General features: G+C 34.7%; 1 protein-coding gene across 1 annotated transcript in view; it reads left to right on the top strand.

The window, feature by feature from the left end:
- TMEFF2 (transmembrane protein with EGF like and two follistatin like domains 2) overlaps positions 1 to 17631 on the top strand; it is a 247576-nt gene that overhangs the window by 123817 nt on the left and 106128 nt on the right. Inside the window, exon 5 of the mRNA XM_082467248.1 lies at positions 5571 to 5667. Coding sequence (XP_082323374.1) covers positions 5571 to 5667 — 97 coding nt within the window. The remainder of the gene's footprint in view (positions 1 to 5570; positions 5668 to 17631) is intronic.

Genomic DNA, 17631 nt, shown 5'->3' with positions numbered 1-17631 from the left:
TACTCTTGCAGCTCACACAATCTACTTTTTATTTCAGCTCTCATCCAGGTTGATCATTTGATTGAATTTTGCATTGGGGGGGTGGTGGAGTAAAAAGATATAAAAGTCTTCCTACCTAACTCTATAAGTCCTTTGAATTTAATGGAACCTTATGCTATATGTTTATTACTTTCCTTTTAATGTTAAGACCTTGGCTTAACAAGAGTGGCTCTTGGAAGCCTGCATTTCTCTGTGTCCTTAAGACCACACAACTCTTTTGTATATTTAAAATGATTCCCAATGAATTTTGGATATTTAAATTAAAGATAAATAAAAATAATGTACCTTTAAAAACCCTCAAATATTTGGAGGTTAAAAAAATACACTACTAAATAATCCTTGGGTCAAAGAAGAAATCTTGAAGGATATTACAATATATATTTTCACAAAAATACATGAAAACACAACATATTCATATTTGTGGGATGCAGCTAAAGCAGTCTTTAGGAGAAAATCTACAGATTTAAATATCTATATTAGAAAATAAGAAAGGTGTAAAATCAAGCACTTCTTCCATTTTAAGAAATTAGAAAATAAACTCTAAGTATATAGCATAAAGGAAATAATAAGAGTAGGAAGCAGTAAAATAGAAAATTTAAGTAGCCTTGTATAAAGAAATGAAATAATAATACCAATCCTCCACAAACTCTTTCATAAAATAGAGAAAGTAGGAACACTTCCCAACTCATATCATGAGGCCATTTTAACCATAATAATAAAACAAAATAAGAACAATACAAGAAAAGAAAATTACAGCCAGCATATCTTGTGAACCATAGACACGAAAATACTTACCAAAATACTAGCAAAAGAAATCCAGCTATAAATAAAAAGGGTTATATACCATGATCAAGTTTGACTTATCCCCAAAATGCGAGGTTGGCTTAACATATGGAAATCAATCAACATATTTCACCACACTGACAGGTCAAGAGAGAGAAATCATGTCCACGTGGTAAAAACAAAGAACCCCAACCTCTACTTCACGTTATGCACAAAATCCAATTTTAGATACACCATAAACTTAAATATAAAGTAAAATTTTTAAATTAATAAAAATGGGGAATAGAATAAAGCATAGAAGAATATCTGCATGAGCTTCGGGTAGAAGACTTCTTAGAAATGACACAGAAAGGACAAATCATAAAAGAAAAAAATTGATTTCATCAAAATAAAAATTTCTGCACATCCACAAAAAAAACAAAACACGTTCAAGAAAATAGACTGAGAAAATATATCCCAATACATGTATCTGACAAAAATTTGTACCCAAAATATATTAAAAATTTCTGTAACTCAAGAATTCTTTAAAAAAATGAATCAAACACCAAGTTGGGAGACTTAAAACCAAACATACCAATAATTACATTAAAGTAAATGGACTAAATACCCTGATTAAATGCAGACAGATTCAGACTAGATAAAAAAGTGACATTACACTATATATTGTTTACAAGAAACACACTTTAGACATAAGTTAAGAAACAGGTTGAAAGAAAAAAAGAAACAATAAGCAAAAGAAAGCTGGTGTGGCTATCTGAATATCATAATCCCACTGTGAGGTATTTGTTGAAGAGAAATAACTTGTGTGCACAAAAAGTCTTTTACAAGAATATTTACAACAGCTTTATTCATAAATATTCAGTTATTGCTTCCAGCCAGTAACTGGAAACAACAAGATGTACTTCAACAAGAAAATGGAAAAATAAGCTGTGGTATATTCACTCAATAGATTACCAAGCAATAAAAAGAAATAAACTACTGATACAGGCAACTACCTGAATTCATCTTAAAAACTATGATGCCAAGTGGAAGAAGTTGAATACAATAATTACATATTGTATGATTCCATTGATATAATATTCTAAAATAGTCCATCTGTGGTGACAGATCGGATTACTGACCAGCCTATATGTAGAGACATAGTAGTGGTAGGGAAACGGCTGAGAAGGGCAGAAGCAAACTTTCTGGAATCATGGAGTTGTTCTTTGTCTTGGCATGCATTCCTCAAAATTGACTGAAAGATATGAGCATTTCACTGAATGTAAATTTTAGTGAAATTTTGAACCAAATAAATGACATTGAATAACTGTGTGTTTGAATATTATATTTCATCATGTTTTCAGAAATAGTATAACATAGGTTAGGAATATTATAAGAGGCCCAGGAGGCATTATAGTGAGTTAGGAAGAGAACTGGGCCCAGCGGGGGGGCACACCCACTGTTTTGGGCCAGAACAAGGTCATGATAAGGGAATTTTGGTAACAATTTTCCGGATGAAACCACGAGGGCAGGGAGAGTTTGAGAGAGAGGTAATTTGATCATCTCTTATAATGCTCCAATCCAGAATCTTCTTAAAGGAATTAATTAAATCAGTTTTAACTGTAGGGTAGCATATTAGGTATAATATGCTTTCAGGAGCTCCGCCTCCCTTGCTCCTCAAATTTCCCTCAGTCACACGCTGAAACCTGTTTTTATAGAATAAAGGGAAATAATTCTTTTTTTTACTTTACAACTCAAAATAAAAGGCTTAAAATGCAAGTGCATGGTTAAAATAATACTTTAGGATAAATGAATTTCATTCCTGCATAATCAGTGGATGAATGCAAATAATTAAGCACCGATCCTTCCTGTTTCTGATACTGTAAAAAGAACAGGAAAAAGGAACACTCCTGGTTCAACACATACTTTCTGAGCATCTAGCATGTGCTAAATCAATAGTGTTCAAGCTTTTGTGACTGTGACCTTTAGTAAGAAATGAAATTTACATTGCAACGCTGGATGGATGTACCTATGTGTAACTAAAACAGTGTTATAAAATAAAACCTATACTTGCTAAGTAAGATGCACTCTGTGTTTTCTATTCCAGTATATTCTGCTTCATGTACACAAAAATGTTTACAAAAATGCTGATAGTGACCCACTGACTCCATTTCATTACCCACTAATAAATTGTGAATTGTGATTGGAAAAATGCAGTGCTAACCTTGCTACTCAAAATGTGGTCTGTGTACCAGCATCATCAGTTACACCTCACACTTACTGAATCAGAATCTTCATTTTAACAGAACCTCCAGGTGCTTCCCGTGCACTGTGACAGAAGTCTTGTGCTAGACATTCACTGCATGAGGAAGATGTTTGGGCCAGAGGAAGTCTTTTCAGTATTGTTTAGGGCAGAGATTCTTAGGGATGTGTTTTTTAAAGTATACATATCCAAGCCTCGAGCCTACAAATTCAGTACCTCTTGGGATATCTCAGGGCATTTATCTAAAAAACAATACATAAATGAACAAACCAAATCTACCAGAGCTTCTGAGCCCACCCCTATTTAAGAATCTTGGTCTATAGTGTTAAATGAAGCAGTGTAACTGATTTGTTTGTTTATTACAAAGGTGCAAATCTGTGCTTCAGGAAATATGGAAAGATTTTACTTTATTTTTCACTGTGATTGCTTCACATTTTATTCCCAGAATGTTTATTGATAGAGGTTTTGCTACTGCTACTTCTGGGTTTACTTCTCCGTGTGGAAGAATTTCCAAACATCTCGAGTCTACCAATAACTGCTCTTTTATAGAAATGTAATGTGACTTCCAGTAGAATTATTATTATTAGTTTTGCTGAGGTAGCACGATTCATTCCCTGGATTACTTCCAGTAGATCCCTAACCAAGGATCCCTGCTGCGAAAGAAGACAGGGCTGCCCATAAGTGGCTGTAACTGTTCATTAAGGACCTTCCCGTTGTGTTAGTATGTTTCCTGAGTGATGGAAGTTTTAGTCTAGAAGCTGCTAATCTTGCTAACACTAAAAGGCTCTCTCTCCCATTAACAGCTTCTGTGTTGCATTAATAGTAAGAAAGTGATAAAGAGATGGACCTCAGCTGCTCAGTACCCCCTGAGGTGAGGTCCCCAGCTTCCTTCTTATCCCATAGTCCACTCTAATGGTCTCGCCTGTATTAAAATAATAGAGTGGATAATAAGTGCTGTCTATTTTAGCAGAGTCTAAAATTCCTTCTTCTTTCTGGGGAGGAACACCATTTTTTTAGACTTCCAATTTTAAAACTATACCATCAATACTTTTGCAATTGAAGTTGATCTGTTTAATTCATAACTTTTTAAAAGTGCAGTGCAAATCAAGTACAGGGGAAAAAATGTTGCTTTGGAAAAAATAAATCTCTCTGTCTTTCCTGGAAAAACTATAAAATAGAGAACTCTCTTAGAGATGTCTTCTTGTTCTTTTTTTTATTTTCTGGTAAATCAAATCACTCATTTGCACAGCAGTAAATTGGAAAATCAAGGAATAAAGACCTTTGCTTTTGTAAATATTAATAACTCTCATGTTAATAGACAAAGAACAAATTATGAAAAATATCATATTAAAATAAAACAAGTAAGGTTAAATTTCTTAGGTTTAGGGTGCATGTTAATCAATGATGTTTTGTTAAAAACGTTATCTTATTAGGCTTCATAATGCTAGGAGCCAATGCCATACTTAATTGCCTCTGTTCTTTTTCTACTGAAAATGCATAACCTTTTGCAGAAGTGCACTTTTTAAGGATCTCTTGATTTAAACACATGCTTTTAGTATATAAGATGTCCATGGAATAAGATTATCTATGCAGTACTTAGGTTGTTGCAATTTTTCATCTAGAAGCGAAACTATTTTTGCCTCCAACTACATATTTTTTTAATTGGGTAAACAGTAATCCATCATCTCAAAAGTGTTGCTCAGATTTTTATTTCTTGAACTCAAATACTGAAATTTTTTTCTCGATTTACACAATTCTTTCCTGATTTGAAAGCTTAATTTTATAATTAGGTTGTATATAGTATATTTTTACACTTGTAATTTATGTGTATAAAAAGGACCAATATCAATAATCATCAGCGACAGTATATATTTTTTAAATGAAATATATGTTCATAGCCCTCATACAAGAAATCACTATGATGAGCTCTGCACAACATTTATGTAAGATTCAAGAAATTACTGTAAAAACCAATTAAAAGATGTTTTCTAAAAACATAATTAATATATTTTTCCTTATAAGTACTTAGCATCTTGAGGGGGGGAAAAGACGTATCTAAAAAGTCAAGGCTGCCCATCTAAATTTTTTAAATTATGTATTAAAGCCTTTGAATGAAAAAAAATTTATAATTTAAGAATGAGAAAATGTCAAGTATTTTTTTTATAGACACTAGGTTTTTCCTCTAGGCAAGTAACAATCTAAATCCCTTTTAATTAAGTAACTCTTTCATATGGTCTATTAGCCAAACAATTTTGATAAATCCAGTACACTCTCGTTTGTTTTCTTGTTAAAAGAATTATTCACCACATACCAATGGCTAGCATATTATTGTTAGTTTTCTTCAAATTTAGGGAAGAAGGGAGCCGAATATGACAATCTTAATGGAGCTGCAATAGCAAAGAAGTCCATTGGAAAAGTAGCAGGTTTCATATAGAATAGTCTTGAAGTTGTTGGTATTGTGCACACTTATCTGAATTCTTTTTGTTCACTTTCTTCTGTCCTATAGTCCATGAAGGCTCAGGAGAAACCAGTCAAAAGGAGACATCCACCTGTGATATTTGCCAGTTTGGTGCAGAATGTGATGAAGATGCCGAGGATGTCTGGTAATGTGCTATTTTATTCTTTTAAAGAAAATAATGACAATAATTAATTTCTTTTTACTTTATCAATTATTTCCTAAAAGAAGACATTTTCAGCAGTTTTTTTTTTTTTTTTTAATCCAGTTCTCATGGGGGTAAAAAATGAGGGCTACAATAACAGCAAGGACTTTCTGAAGCTGAACTAAAAGCTGGGTCAGCCAAGCAGCTGCCCAGGGCATTACTTGCTAAGGCACAATAAGATATCACCGAGACCCCCAAATACTGTCAATGTTAAGAGATGGAGAGAAAAATCATACTTACCAGGACATCTGTCAAAAAGCATGGTCAAGAAACAATGGATAGTTGCTAATCTGCCCCTAAAATGGTGGATCTGGGTAACTGCACAGATTTTACTTAAAGGGTATGCATATGCACTCCCATAGCTGAATTAGGGAGATGGTAGGGCAAGGAATAATCTTTGAGCCACCCTGTAGGATCAACTTCTCCCTTCACCCAAGCAATACTCAGCTTCTCCTGTAAAGATATGCTGAACAGATTATGAATAATAGTCATTATTTTGAATGGGTCCCAAAATGTTAGCCTTCTAGGGCAGCCACGTGTATTGGTCCTACCCTGATCTCATACCTAAAGTGAGAAACCCAAAGGTCTTTGTATGGCATGACAGTGGAAAGAGGCAGACTCTCTTTCTTTCTGTCTCTCTTTCTCTCTTTTACACACATACCTTTCAGAAAAACAACCAGGTGTCCTTTCATTTTTTTTTTTCAATATGCAGACTGTGTTTGCCTAGAGCAGTTAACAATCATTTTGATCGAAGTAGGTAAGGGAGTAAATCTTAAATGTTCTCACCACACACACAAAATATTGGTAATTATGTGAGGTGATGGAGGTGTTAGCTAACACTATGGTGGTGATCACACTGCAATATACAAGTGTATCAAACACGTTGTACACCTTAAACTTATACAATGTTATATGCCAATTATATCTCAGTAAAGTTGAGGGAAAAAGACAATCATTTTCATCAGACTTTTGTGGGTAGAGGGGGCAATTCATCTAAGAAACAGAAAGAAAAAATTAAGGCAAGATAATTTTGGCAAGAATGACACAGTCTGCACTTAAAACATTTTAGAATATTTTTGGATGTAGATTAAATTGAGGATTCCAACTGAGCAAACTGAGCTTCTTAGGGTAAATTAACTAGGTACTTACAAGTAAACACTGCTATTGACTAGCCACGTGAAATAGCCACCCATTAATAAAAGCAGATATCAGTAGGATTTCCATACCTGTTAAACATTTCTAGCCAATGGTCAGCTAGGAGTCAAGTCAGGGGGTGTATGCACTGGTTTGACCATCTTGAGGTAAACAGACATATGTTTTCTTAAGAACCTCCTGGACATCTTAATGGCTGATGAATTTTATGGTTCCCAAACCTGGCTGGGAATTTTTAAAACACATCGATTCTTTAGTTCCATGTCAAAATTAATGAATCAGGATTTCAGAGAAGTGGGGCTTAAAACTTTACTTGTCTAAAACTCCCCCAGATGGCTGTATAAATACTGCTCTAAGATAAATGACTGACTCAGAGAATCTTTCTCCTCCCTAAATGCTTTAAGGCTCTGTGTAGCCATAGTCATTATATATTAAGACACATTGATAAGAAATGTATCCTTAAAATATCTTGTTTTAATGTTTGCTGATGACTACATCTGTAGCTCAACTTTATTTTTAATGCTGTAAATTATCTTGCTGTCAGCTATTTTACTTTTTAAAAATTCACATGGGTCCCTAATTTTTTCTTAAGAATTTTCCATTCCCCATTCTTATCTCTTTAATGATCACCTTTAAGTGACATGGTTTCACTTTACAACTACAAAGATTTAAGAAATGAGACAATAATAGCAGATAAAAATTACTGATTTCTTACTATGAGCTTAGTCTATTTGTATGCATTCTTTTTTTTTCTCAGTTATCTTCAAAATACACTAGAGTAGATTCCATTATGATCACTTTACAAAGAGGAAACTGAGTTTTAAATGTTTAAGTGGCAGAGCCAAGATGAAGATATGAGGTGAAAGTAACTAGAGGATGTTAGCATAACAATTCAACCAAAGATGCAATTAAAGTATTTCTTTCCTGTCATGTCTGGAATAATGAGATGGCCAGATTGCAGGCAGCTTAGATCCAGTGACTGAAGTCCTGCAGGGTTAGAGCTGGTGACAAGAGAGAAGCCTGCAGCAGGCAATGGGAAAATGTCCAGGCAAGCAGTGTCACTCCTGGTATTCTAGCAAAAGTTTAGATCTCTGGTATACAGGACAAGGAGATTTGGGCAAGGTAAGTGGCATCAGAAAGATTAAGCAGCCATGGGTACTGGAGTTAGGAAAAGAAATTCGGTTACAAAGGGAGCAAGGAGAAGGATAAGGCAGAACTTCAGTCATCAAGGAATTGGAAAGCTAATCAGGGGCAGATACTGGATAGATACCCACCTACCGGAACTGGTATAAAGAGCCAAGCCTTGGCTACAAAAGGCTGGGACAAGCCCCTAGATCTCAGAAATAAATTACAAGGTCAGAATGAAGCCAGCAGCAAGGATGACTGGTTGCTGAATCAGTTAGCTTTTGGCTAGAACATCTTGTATGCCCCCAGCCTAGAGACAAGATTAGTTCCAAAATGCAGAATAAGGCTGAACCTCCAGATGGGGCTAAGTGGCCATAGCTGTGAAGATTAGAGGGATGCAGGGGGCAGGGAGCCAAGAAGATCATTATACTTCCCAGGCAAGAATGAAAAGTTGTTAGCGTTCAAATAAAATGTACTTAAAATGTCCAATGTAAGCAAGAAGGAATGGTGCTGAAATGATAAGCATATTGATTTTCATTTACATAAGTACCTTTGCATGTTAACATATTGTATTTAGTTATGGCCATGAAGGGCAGACTGGAAACAGCTGAAGGACACAAGAATAAAGCAATAAATGAAATTAAATAGGCGTGGGATGAAAGAGGCTATAAAGTAAGATAAGAAGCAATAGGGGAGGGATCTGACTCTAGTACTAGTCAACTGAATCAGGGGAGTTTGATGTGCTATTGATTCTGGATGAAACCATGGCCAGGTCCTGTCACAAACATAAAATACTGCATATGCTATGTGGAAACAAAGAGTATAAGTCAGTGTTTAGTTTTATTTTTTCCCTTGACATTAACTAAACTACAATTTTATGCATACAAGTTCCTCAACCGTACATTATGAAATAATAACAAGATGTGAATAAATACTACTGAGAAACAATGTTATTATTGTAACTGCAATATTGAAACAAATGTAAAAGATTAATTCCTGATTTTTCTTTAACCCTAGCCTAAGAAATTCGTATTTTACATTTTACCACAAGGGGTTAATCTAGTTATTCAAAGATATTCAGGTATTTTCTAGATGAAGGTAAACCTTTGTTAGAATTAAAAAGCCAGTACACAATCAGCTGATCTTGTTTTCATAGTTAGATGAGTTTTTGAGTCAAGAAGCAAGGTACATTGGACACGGGGAAGAAAAAAAAATAAATGGGGGAAGGGTAAGGAGAGTAGAGGAAAAGGAGAAAAAATAATAGAGGATGGCATTCATAAACGATGATACTAATAACGTAAAATTTTAATGCCTTTATTTTGAGAAAAACAGATGGTTTATAAGCTTATACAAGCTCCTCCCTTATGTTCTATGATTTCCTTTCAAGGTTTTTCTCTTGCCTTTTTCTTCTTCTTATGGAGAACATCAAGGCTGTAGAAATAAGAAAGTGGTCAGATTTCCTCAATAGGAAAGAAAGATCATTGCTACAAAAGATTCTTCAGTTATAGATATTTACCTATGTGTAGGAAAGGATCATGCTTTCAAAAGAGAGTTAAAAGTCCACATGGTAAGTGGTCCACAACACAGATATATCCACTCTCATATCAAGGCATCTCTTTATTTAGGATGGACCTCAAAAATAATTGGAACACCAGTGCAAAGGGATATGCATGCCTGTTTATGGGGAAAGGGTTAAAAGGCAAAGAAAAGAAGGGCTTAAAAGATTGTTTCTCTTTATATCTAGACTGAAAAAAGGTCAAAACTAATATATTTATACATCAAAGAGACTCTCAGATACCTCCTGCCAAGTATAATTTATAAAGAAAAAGAAGGGCTTCCAAGTCAAACATAATAAATTTGACTCACAGCAAAGTAATAAAGCCCCATCTGATAGTACTGGGAATACTAACTTATGATTTCAACAAATATTTCTGATACTTGCTTGGTTTTAGAAACAGCTTTATATTCCCTTAATTATCTTACCTGATAAATTATTTCAGTAAGTCCAAAGTAGGTCAGTAGTAACTCTTTGCACTGGGAACTAGTCCTAAGAAGTAATTATCCTAGAACTTTCTGTTGGTCCTGTCAGTCAGAAGTAGTTCAGAGCCCTGGGGTTGATACTTGATTTAATATAAGAAAAGAGCAAGTTGATAGCTGGGTCTGATCATAGAAATGACTGGGTATGAAACTGGCTGCAGGCCTAACATTTCCAGGGTATCCAGATAGATCAAGGAAGGGAGCACAGGTGTAAGAGCAGATGCAGCTGGGTGACAAATTACATAAAGGGACAACTTAAATCATTATGCATATTTGCTTCATATGTATGCTTTATAGCACCTGTGCCCATTTTAACTTTGCTCTTGTATTATTCTCAACATGCCACTCAGGCCCCATTAGCGAAATCGTATTGGCTTAAATGCTATTAGTTCCTCAGTAGTCATTCATTTTGTCTTTGAAAGCATTAATAATGTTTTCCAGTTTTAGTGCATCACATCCTTGTGTTTGACTGCAATGGTAAGAAAGGAGAAAAGCAAAGTAGTTCAGTAAAAAGAGTTCAGAAGAGAAAATGAATGAGCATCTAGTTTTTTCTTTATTTCATTGATGTTCCGTAACTGAAACAGGGTGTGAGATTTGGCATTACTTTTGTGAGCCTCTCTTACAAAGACAGTTTAGTTTGAAGTCTTTAACATCTTGCTCCCTTGATCTAAGAAGGCTCCTTGTCACTAGGAAGACTGTGTGTTGCTGGCATCATTCCCACCTTTAATGCGTTTTGGACTGTAGAGAATCATGAATATTTGAAGCGGGGCAATGGCCAAGGATGATCCTTGGCACTAGATTTCACCATACGTATAAGCAAATTAGGCATTAGGTCCTGCTGACTTCAGTATTGGGTTATGAGTTTGATCGGGAAAAATTAGACACCTCTGAGTCTTAAGATTTAGAAATGATTTCTTTTTAAAACTACTACTGGTCGACAGTTGAACAAAAAAGATTGTGTTGCAATCGGAAAGTTTCCAACTGTTTTCTACTAAGTAAAAAGAATATCATTTGGGGTTGTATGCGGGATCTAAAGAAGAAGATGCTGATTAGTCACAAAATTTTACTGAACTACGAGTTCATTCAGTCTTCCCCTAGGGTGTTTTCTTTATACTGATTTCTTTTACTCTCTTGCCTTAGAACTGTAAAAGCGGTTACCATAATTAGGACTGGCTTCTAATGTGAGTTTACTCATGGAGAGAATAAAACACACACACACACAAACAGAAAACAGGTCTGTCTAGTCCAGAAAATCTAAGGTTTTGGTGGGTTGTAGGTTTTATGAGAAAACCTTCTCAGTTCTAAGACTCCTGTAGTTAAGATGCTGCCTCCCTCAAATTGCCTTTCCCTCACCATGAAGACAATGTTGTCACCTCTGAAAACTGCCATAGTATTGTCTGTTTGTATAGATGGGGTCTGAAGACTAAAGACATCTCTCTTTCCTTTAATACTTCCATTTGCCCAGAAACTTTTTCCAGAGTAGAGGGCAATATACAGCTTCTGCTGTATATTTGGGGAAACACACCTCTTTCCACTCCCATAATTTCAAGAGAAAAATGCTGACATTTTTAGCAAATCTATGGCTTAACGTAAAAATTTGAGTTTGATTTTGTTATTTCCTTCTTTTATGTATTTATCCACCTATCTTAAACAAGAAAAAATAATTTGTACTTTAAAAAAATTTCACACAATTTAGAAGTGCAATTATAAATAGGACTAGTATTTGTAACATGGTCTGTACAATGGTGTGTGCCTACAAACGCCATGTCTGTGACCCAGACTTCCCTCTGCCAATAGCTGCCAGTAAATAGCCAAGTCTGCAAACTGAATCTAAACACTTTGTGTTACTTAGAAAGATGAATAAATAACGATGCCACTTCAAATGCACAGCAGGCCATTCCAAAAAAAAAAAACAAACAAAAAAATATACAACTAACCCACCCTCCAAATTTGGGTTGAGCTTTGTGAAAAGTAAGATTTTTTAAATAAAACTGAAATTTGAAAATAAATCATGGTCTTTCAAACAAAGACATACCTCAGGTCTTCTATGTACTGCGCTACTTTACTTAGAAAGGAATTGGATTTTCATATAAGTTCTGAAGAGTCTTTTGAATTTTTCTCAGTAATTATGTATGCCTCAACTGTGCTAGTTATCGCACAATGATTAATGAAACTTAATTAGGATGTGATGGGTGCAAATGTGGATCTGGTGTAGAATATCGAAAAATACAGGAATAAAGTATTGAAAACTTTAATACATTTTATATGTTTTTGCAATTTTTATTTAGCTCAGACAGTAGAAATCAGGTAACTTCGATTTTATATAAAAATAATGAAATGCTACATGAAGGCAGAACAAAGGAAACAAAACTCCAAAGCATAGATTGTATTTCTCCCACTAACTTAACTGTTTTCATTACTTGTTTCTCTTTTACCTGCTTGTGTAGACTATACCCTGCTACTCCTGCCTTACTTCTGGTGCTCACTCACCAAACTCTCACCCACAATTTTGTGTTGAGTTTTCTAAGTCTCAGTTTCTAGTATATTCCGAGTCAGAGACTCCTGTGCCTTAAAATCAGGAAATACATGCTCCATATTCCAACATCAAAACATAACATCCCAGTCTCAGAGATAAAAACATGAATCTCATTGTGATCATCAAAAGATGACAGAATTTTCACAAGCATGTGTTTCCTGTGCGGCAGGTACCATGGTAATGTTTACATTCATGGAGCCATTTAATCCTCCTGCTAATCTTATGAAGTTAGATACACTAATAATTTTCATTTTACATGGAAGGAGACACAGAGAGGTTAAGCAAACCACCCAAAGCCAAACAGCAAGTGGAAGAGCTAGGATCTGCACCCTGCCAGGCTGACTCCAGACACCATGCTCTTAACCACCACGCATTATCTTCTCATATGTTTAATAACATAAATTATGTGTCTGCATGTGTGTGTGTGTGTGTAGCATGCATTAGGTGTATACCATACACGTATAACATGTTGGATATATTCAGTACAGAATTTCACACTTTTTTGTTGTTGAAATAGAAAATACAACCACTTTGTGATAAAGTCCACCACTAACAGGTTCACATCACCTACGATGTCCTTTGAAATATTTTTTTTCCATTAGATATATACACCTTATTTTTTGCAGACTGTGTGGGTTTTATGTGTTTTTTTGTAGAGGTATCGAATTATTATCTATGGAGAATATCCTTATGACTATGTGTGTGCCCAATTAGGTTGAGAAGGTTATTAACCATGAGGTTGCAGAGAAGAGACATATCTTCACCAAAACCTGGTTCTTTGAGCTGTTTCAACTTCAATTTGCTTGTTTTGAGTAAGCAATAGCAAGCCTGATTATGAACCAGGATGAACATTATTTATAACTAGTGATAGGCTTTAGATTTTTATCCAGAAAAGAGGCATATAACATGGAGAGTGGCCATTATAATACTCCCCCTTCCTTTAATGCTGGTGCCACTACTAGCAATATTTCAAAGGGCTACGCAAAAGGCAGAGGAGCATTGGGGAACCCAGAAGAGCAGGGGCACTGCTCAGTAAGCCATTTGTTAAGAAAGGTGGGACTTCATTCCTTAGTATCTTTGGGAATAGCTGATGGGCTACATGCTCCTTTCCAAGTGGTAAAGGAAGGTTTATTACAAATGCATATTCTTGCTGCAAGAATAGAAATTATGAGATATAAAGAGAGAGGGAAGAATCACCAAATTAAATGGCAAATAAATATGGCCCATATGCCAGTGGATTTTAATCCCTATCTTAGTACAATGCTCTGCTATATCTTTTTATTTAACACTTAAAAATATAATGCCAAGCCTCTTATTTCCCAATCTAATGTATGTTTTAATGGTTACATTAAAATGGAATTTGCTGTGGCTTTTTCTGATTATAAAAGTTGCACATTTATCATAGAAATTTCAAAAGCCTAGAAATATTACAATGTCATCCCACCATTCCAAGATAATTACCGTAAAATTTGGAGGTGTGTTCTCCTCCTGTCTGTGTGTGTACATGCACATGTGTGTGTATGTATTTTTGATGAGTCTAATCGTATTTTATATATCAACAAAGTCTCTCTCTTGAAAATTTTACTTAATCTTGAGGCTGTGCTTGGAGATTGTTACAAACGCTAAACAAATTTATGAGTAATATATTTAGATTTGAACATAATTTCTGTGGGCCCAAATTCTAATTATTCTTTCAAAATTTTTGCCTTTCTCAAGACACATGAATTTGAGGGCAGTGTCCTAACATTTGCGATCTAAAGAATTTACCAAAACCTAAATCCCCTCTAAGTCTACCTTAGACGTTTTTCTTGGTTAACTCCAAGAGGCTAGACAGTATGTGTACTGAAAACACTTCCTTTGTCTGTATCCAGAGCATTCATAATAAATAGCTTTCTGAGGTATAAGCATTATTTACTGAGAAACTGTCCTCCCACAGGCGTTTTAAATTGGGTAGAAACTGCTCCTGGCCTTCAGTGGTTTACTTCCAAATAGTAATATACTGTATATGTTGGTTCATCTAAACAACAAATCAGCAAGCAGTCCTCGGCAGCCCACATCAGTCTGTTCCAGAAATATGCCCCTATAAGCAGTATGTGTAATATCTAATAAGTGTTGAACAAATTGTAAAATTATATGCAACATCCAATTGAAAAATCAATACTGCTGAAGAACTAAATGCTTATTATAGTATAAAGAAAAAATAAACAAAGGAAACAAATATCTGGTTTTTCTAGCTTCCCCCCAATGCAAAGTAAAATTAATCAGGAGTGGGTCCATTCATCCCTTCACTACTAAGCTATGAATGAAACATAAGAACTCAGGACTATGCACTTGGGACGAGTGATCTTCTGAAGTTTGTTTACCACAGCTCTTTTTTATTCATTGCAGTCTTTTCAAAGTCTTTACATAATAGTTTATTCTGTTCTCTGAACTCATCCTAAAATGAGCTTTCTATAATCAAAATTGTATTATTGAAGGTAATAAAAGTAATGCTAGGTCCCAACTAGTCATAAGTGCCTATAATCAGCAGATATTAAAAGATGTATATCAGGGAGAAGTGTGCAACAATTGGGGAAAAAGCAAGAAATGAAGTAAAATATCTTCACTTTAGCAGAAATTAGTGATGTATTTCTGTTTAAACATTGATATGTACATAAATGTGATACTTTAAGACATTCAAATATAACATCAAATTATCAATTATGACAAAGAAATAAAAATATTATATTTGAATGAATTATGCAGTTTAATTTTAATTGAATATATTTTTCCTTTTCTAAAAGATTTGTTGGTTTGGGAAAAAGAAAATACAACAGAGATGCTTGCATTACAGTGACATTGGATGGCCAGACTTGGGAGGGGAAATAAATAAAAAGAATCCCTGTATTGATCAATATATCTGTACCTGACATTTTTGTGTATTATTACATGCTTAGGAGATATGTTATGGTATGTTTTACACTGAATTCATAAGTCTTTTAACAATTGTCTTTTGTTGGAGAAAGTATTTCCCTTTTGAGATGCGCATGGCATTAAGGGACAGCCAGAGGAAAAGGGAAACCTTCTAACATATTAAAACCTAATTCTTTTCAGCCTACTTTCTCCTCTCCTCTGATCCTCTGATATCTCTAGGATGTAGTTAGGGCAGGTAATGTCATCTTCATTTGACAGATAAATACACGAAGCCCCTGGGGATTCCCTGGCGGTCCAGTGGTTAGGATTCCACGCTTCCACTGCATGGGGCATGGGTTTGATCCCTGGCTGGGGAACTAAGATTCCACAAGCTGCACAGCGTGGCCAAAAAAAAAAAAAAATACATGAAACCCCTGAAGGGTTAAGGGTAATCAACATGTAGTAAAGAGAAGGGCTCAAGTGATTTATGCCACTTTCTCATCAAAGTTACCCAAGAGAGATTTTAAAAAGAGAGAGAGAAGAGTTGGTATGACATAGTGTAAAGACCACTGGGTTCAGAGAAGTGAGGTCTCATCTTGGATAAAATCACATCATTTTGCTTGGTCTCTGTTTTTTTTTTCCTATAGACAGATTAGATTACATAGATAATTAGATGACAGATAGATTTACAGTCATTTTGTAATACAATTCACATAAAACTCATTCATTTGAAGTATACAATTCAGTTGTTTTTAGTATATTCACCAAGTTGTGCAACCATCAACACAATCAATTTCATAATATTTTTATCACTTCAAAAAGAAACTTGTACACTTTAGCAGCCCCTCCCCATTTCCTCCCCAAGTTTCCCTCCTCCATCCTTAGGCAACAACTAATCTACTTTATGTCTCTATAGATTTCCTTATTCCAACATTTCATATAAATGGAATCATTCAACAGGTGGTCCTTTGTGACTGGGCTTCTTTCACTTAGAATGTTTTCAAGGTTCATTGTATCATGTATCAGTATTTCATTTTTTGATTGATGAAAAATATTTAATTGTGTGGATATACCACATTTTGTTTATGCATTTATCAGTTAGTTGATGAACATTTGGGTTGTTTCCAATTTTGGGTTCTAATGAATAATGCTGTAATGAACATTTGTATACAAATTTGTGTGTTTGTATATGTGTGTAAGTACAAGTTTTAGTTTGGACATATGTTTTTACTTCTCTTGGTATATACCTAGGAGTAGAATTGTTGGACTAAATGGTAACCTCATGATTAACTTTTTGAGGCACTGCCAGACAGTTTTCCAAAGTGGCTGCACCATTTATATTTCTAACAGCAATGTATGAGGATCCAAATTTCTCCACATCCTTGCCAACACTTATTATTACCATCTTTTTGAATAATACAATCCAAGTGGGTATAAAGTGGTATCTGATAGTGGTTTTGATTAACATTTTCCAGATGGCTAATTGTGTTGAGTCTCTTTTCAATGTGCTTACTGATCATTTGTATGTCTTCTTTGGATAAACATCTCTTCAGATTTTTACCCATTTTTTAATTGAGGTATTTATTTATCACTGAGTTGTAGGAGTTTTTTTTTTTAATTGTAGGTATAAGCCTCTTACCAAATATATATGATATGCAAATAGTTTCTCCATTCTGTGGAGTTGTCTTTTCACTTTTGTGGTGATACCTTTCAAAACACAAACGTTTTTAATTTTGATGAATTTCAATTTGTCTGTCTTTGGTCAGTTGTTGTTTTTGGTGTCACAACTAGGAAGGTTTTGCTTAACCCAAGGTCACAAAGATTTACTCCTATATTTTCTCCTAAGGGATTTATAGTTTTGGCTCTTATATTTAGGTCTCTGATTCATTTTGAGTTAATTTTTTATATGGAGGAAGGAAAGGGTAAAGAATCATTTTTTTACTTGTAGATAATCAGTTGTTTCAACACCATTTATTGAAAAAACTATCCTTTCTCTGTTGAATTTTCTTGGCACCCTTGTAGAAAATCAATTGACCCTGTATGTTAGGGTTTATTTTTGAGCTCTCATTTTATTCCATTGATGTATATGTCTATCCTTATGCCAGAATAAACTCCATTTTCTCATAGGTACAATACAGGAAATAAGGATGTTGGTCTAGATAATG

The sequence above is a fragment of the Balaenoptera physalus genome, assembly GCF_965194825.1.
Source record: "Balaenoptera physalus genome assembly, chromosome: 6".
Taxonomy (NCBI): domain Eukaryota; kingdom Metazoa; phylum Chordata; class Mammalia; order Artiodactyla; family Balaenopteridae; genus Balaenoptera; species Balaenoptera physalus.
Note: the sequence above shows the minus strand (reverse complement) of the source record. Positions and strands in the feature narration are given on the sequence as shown.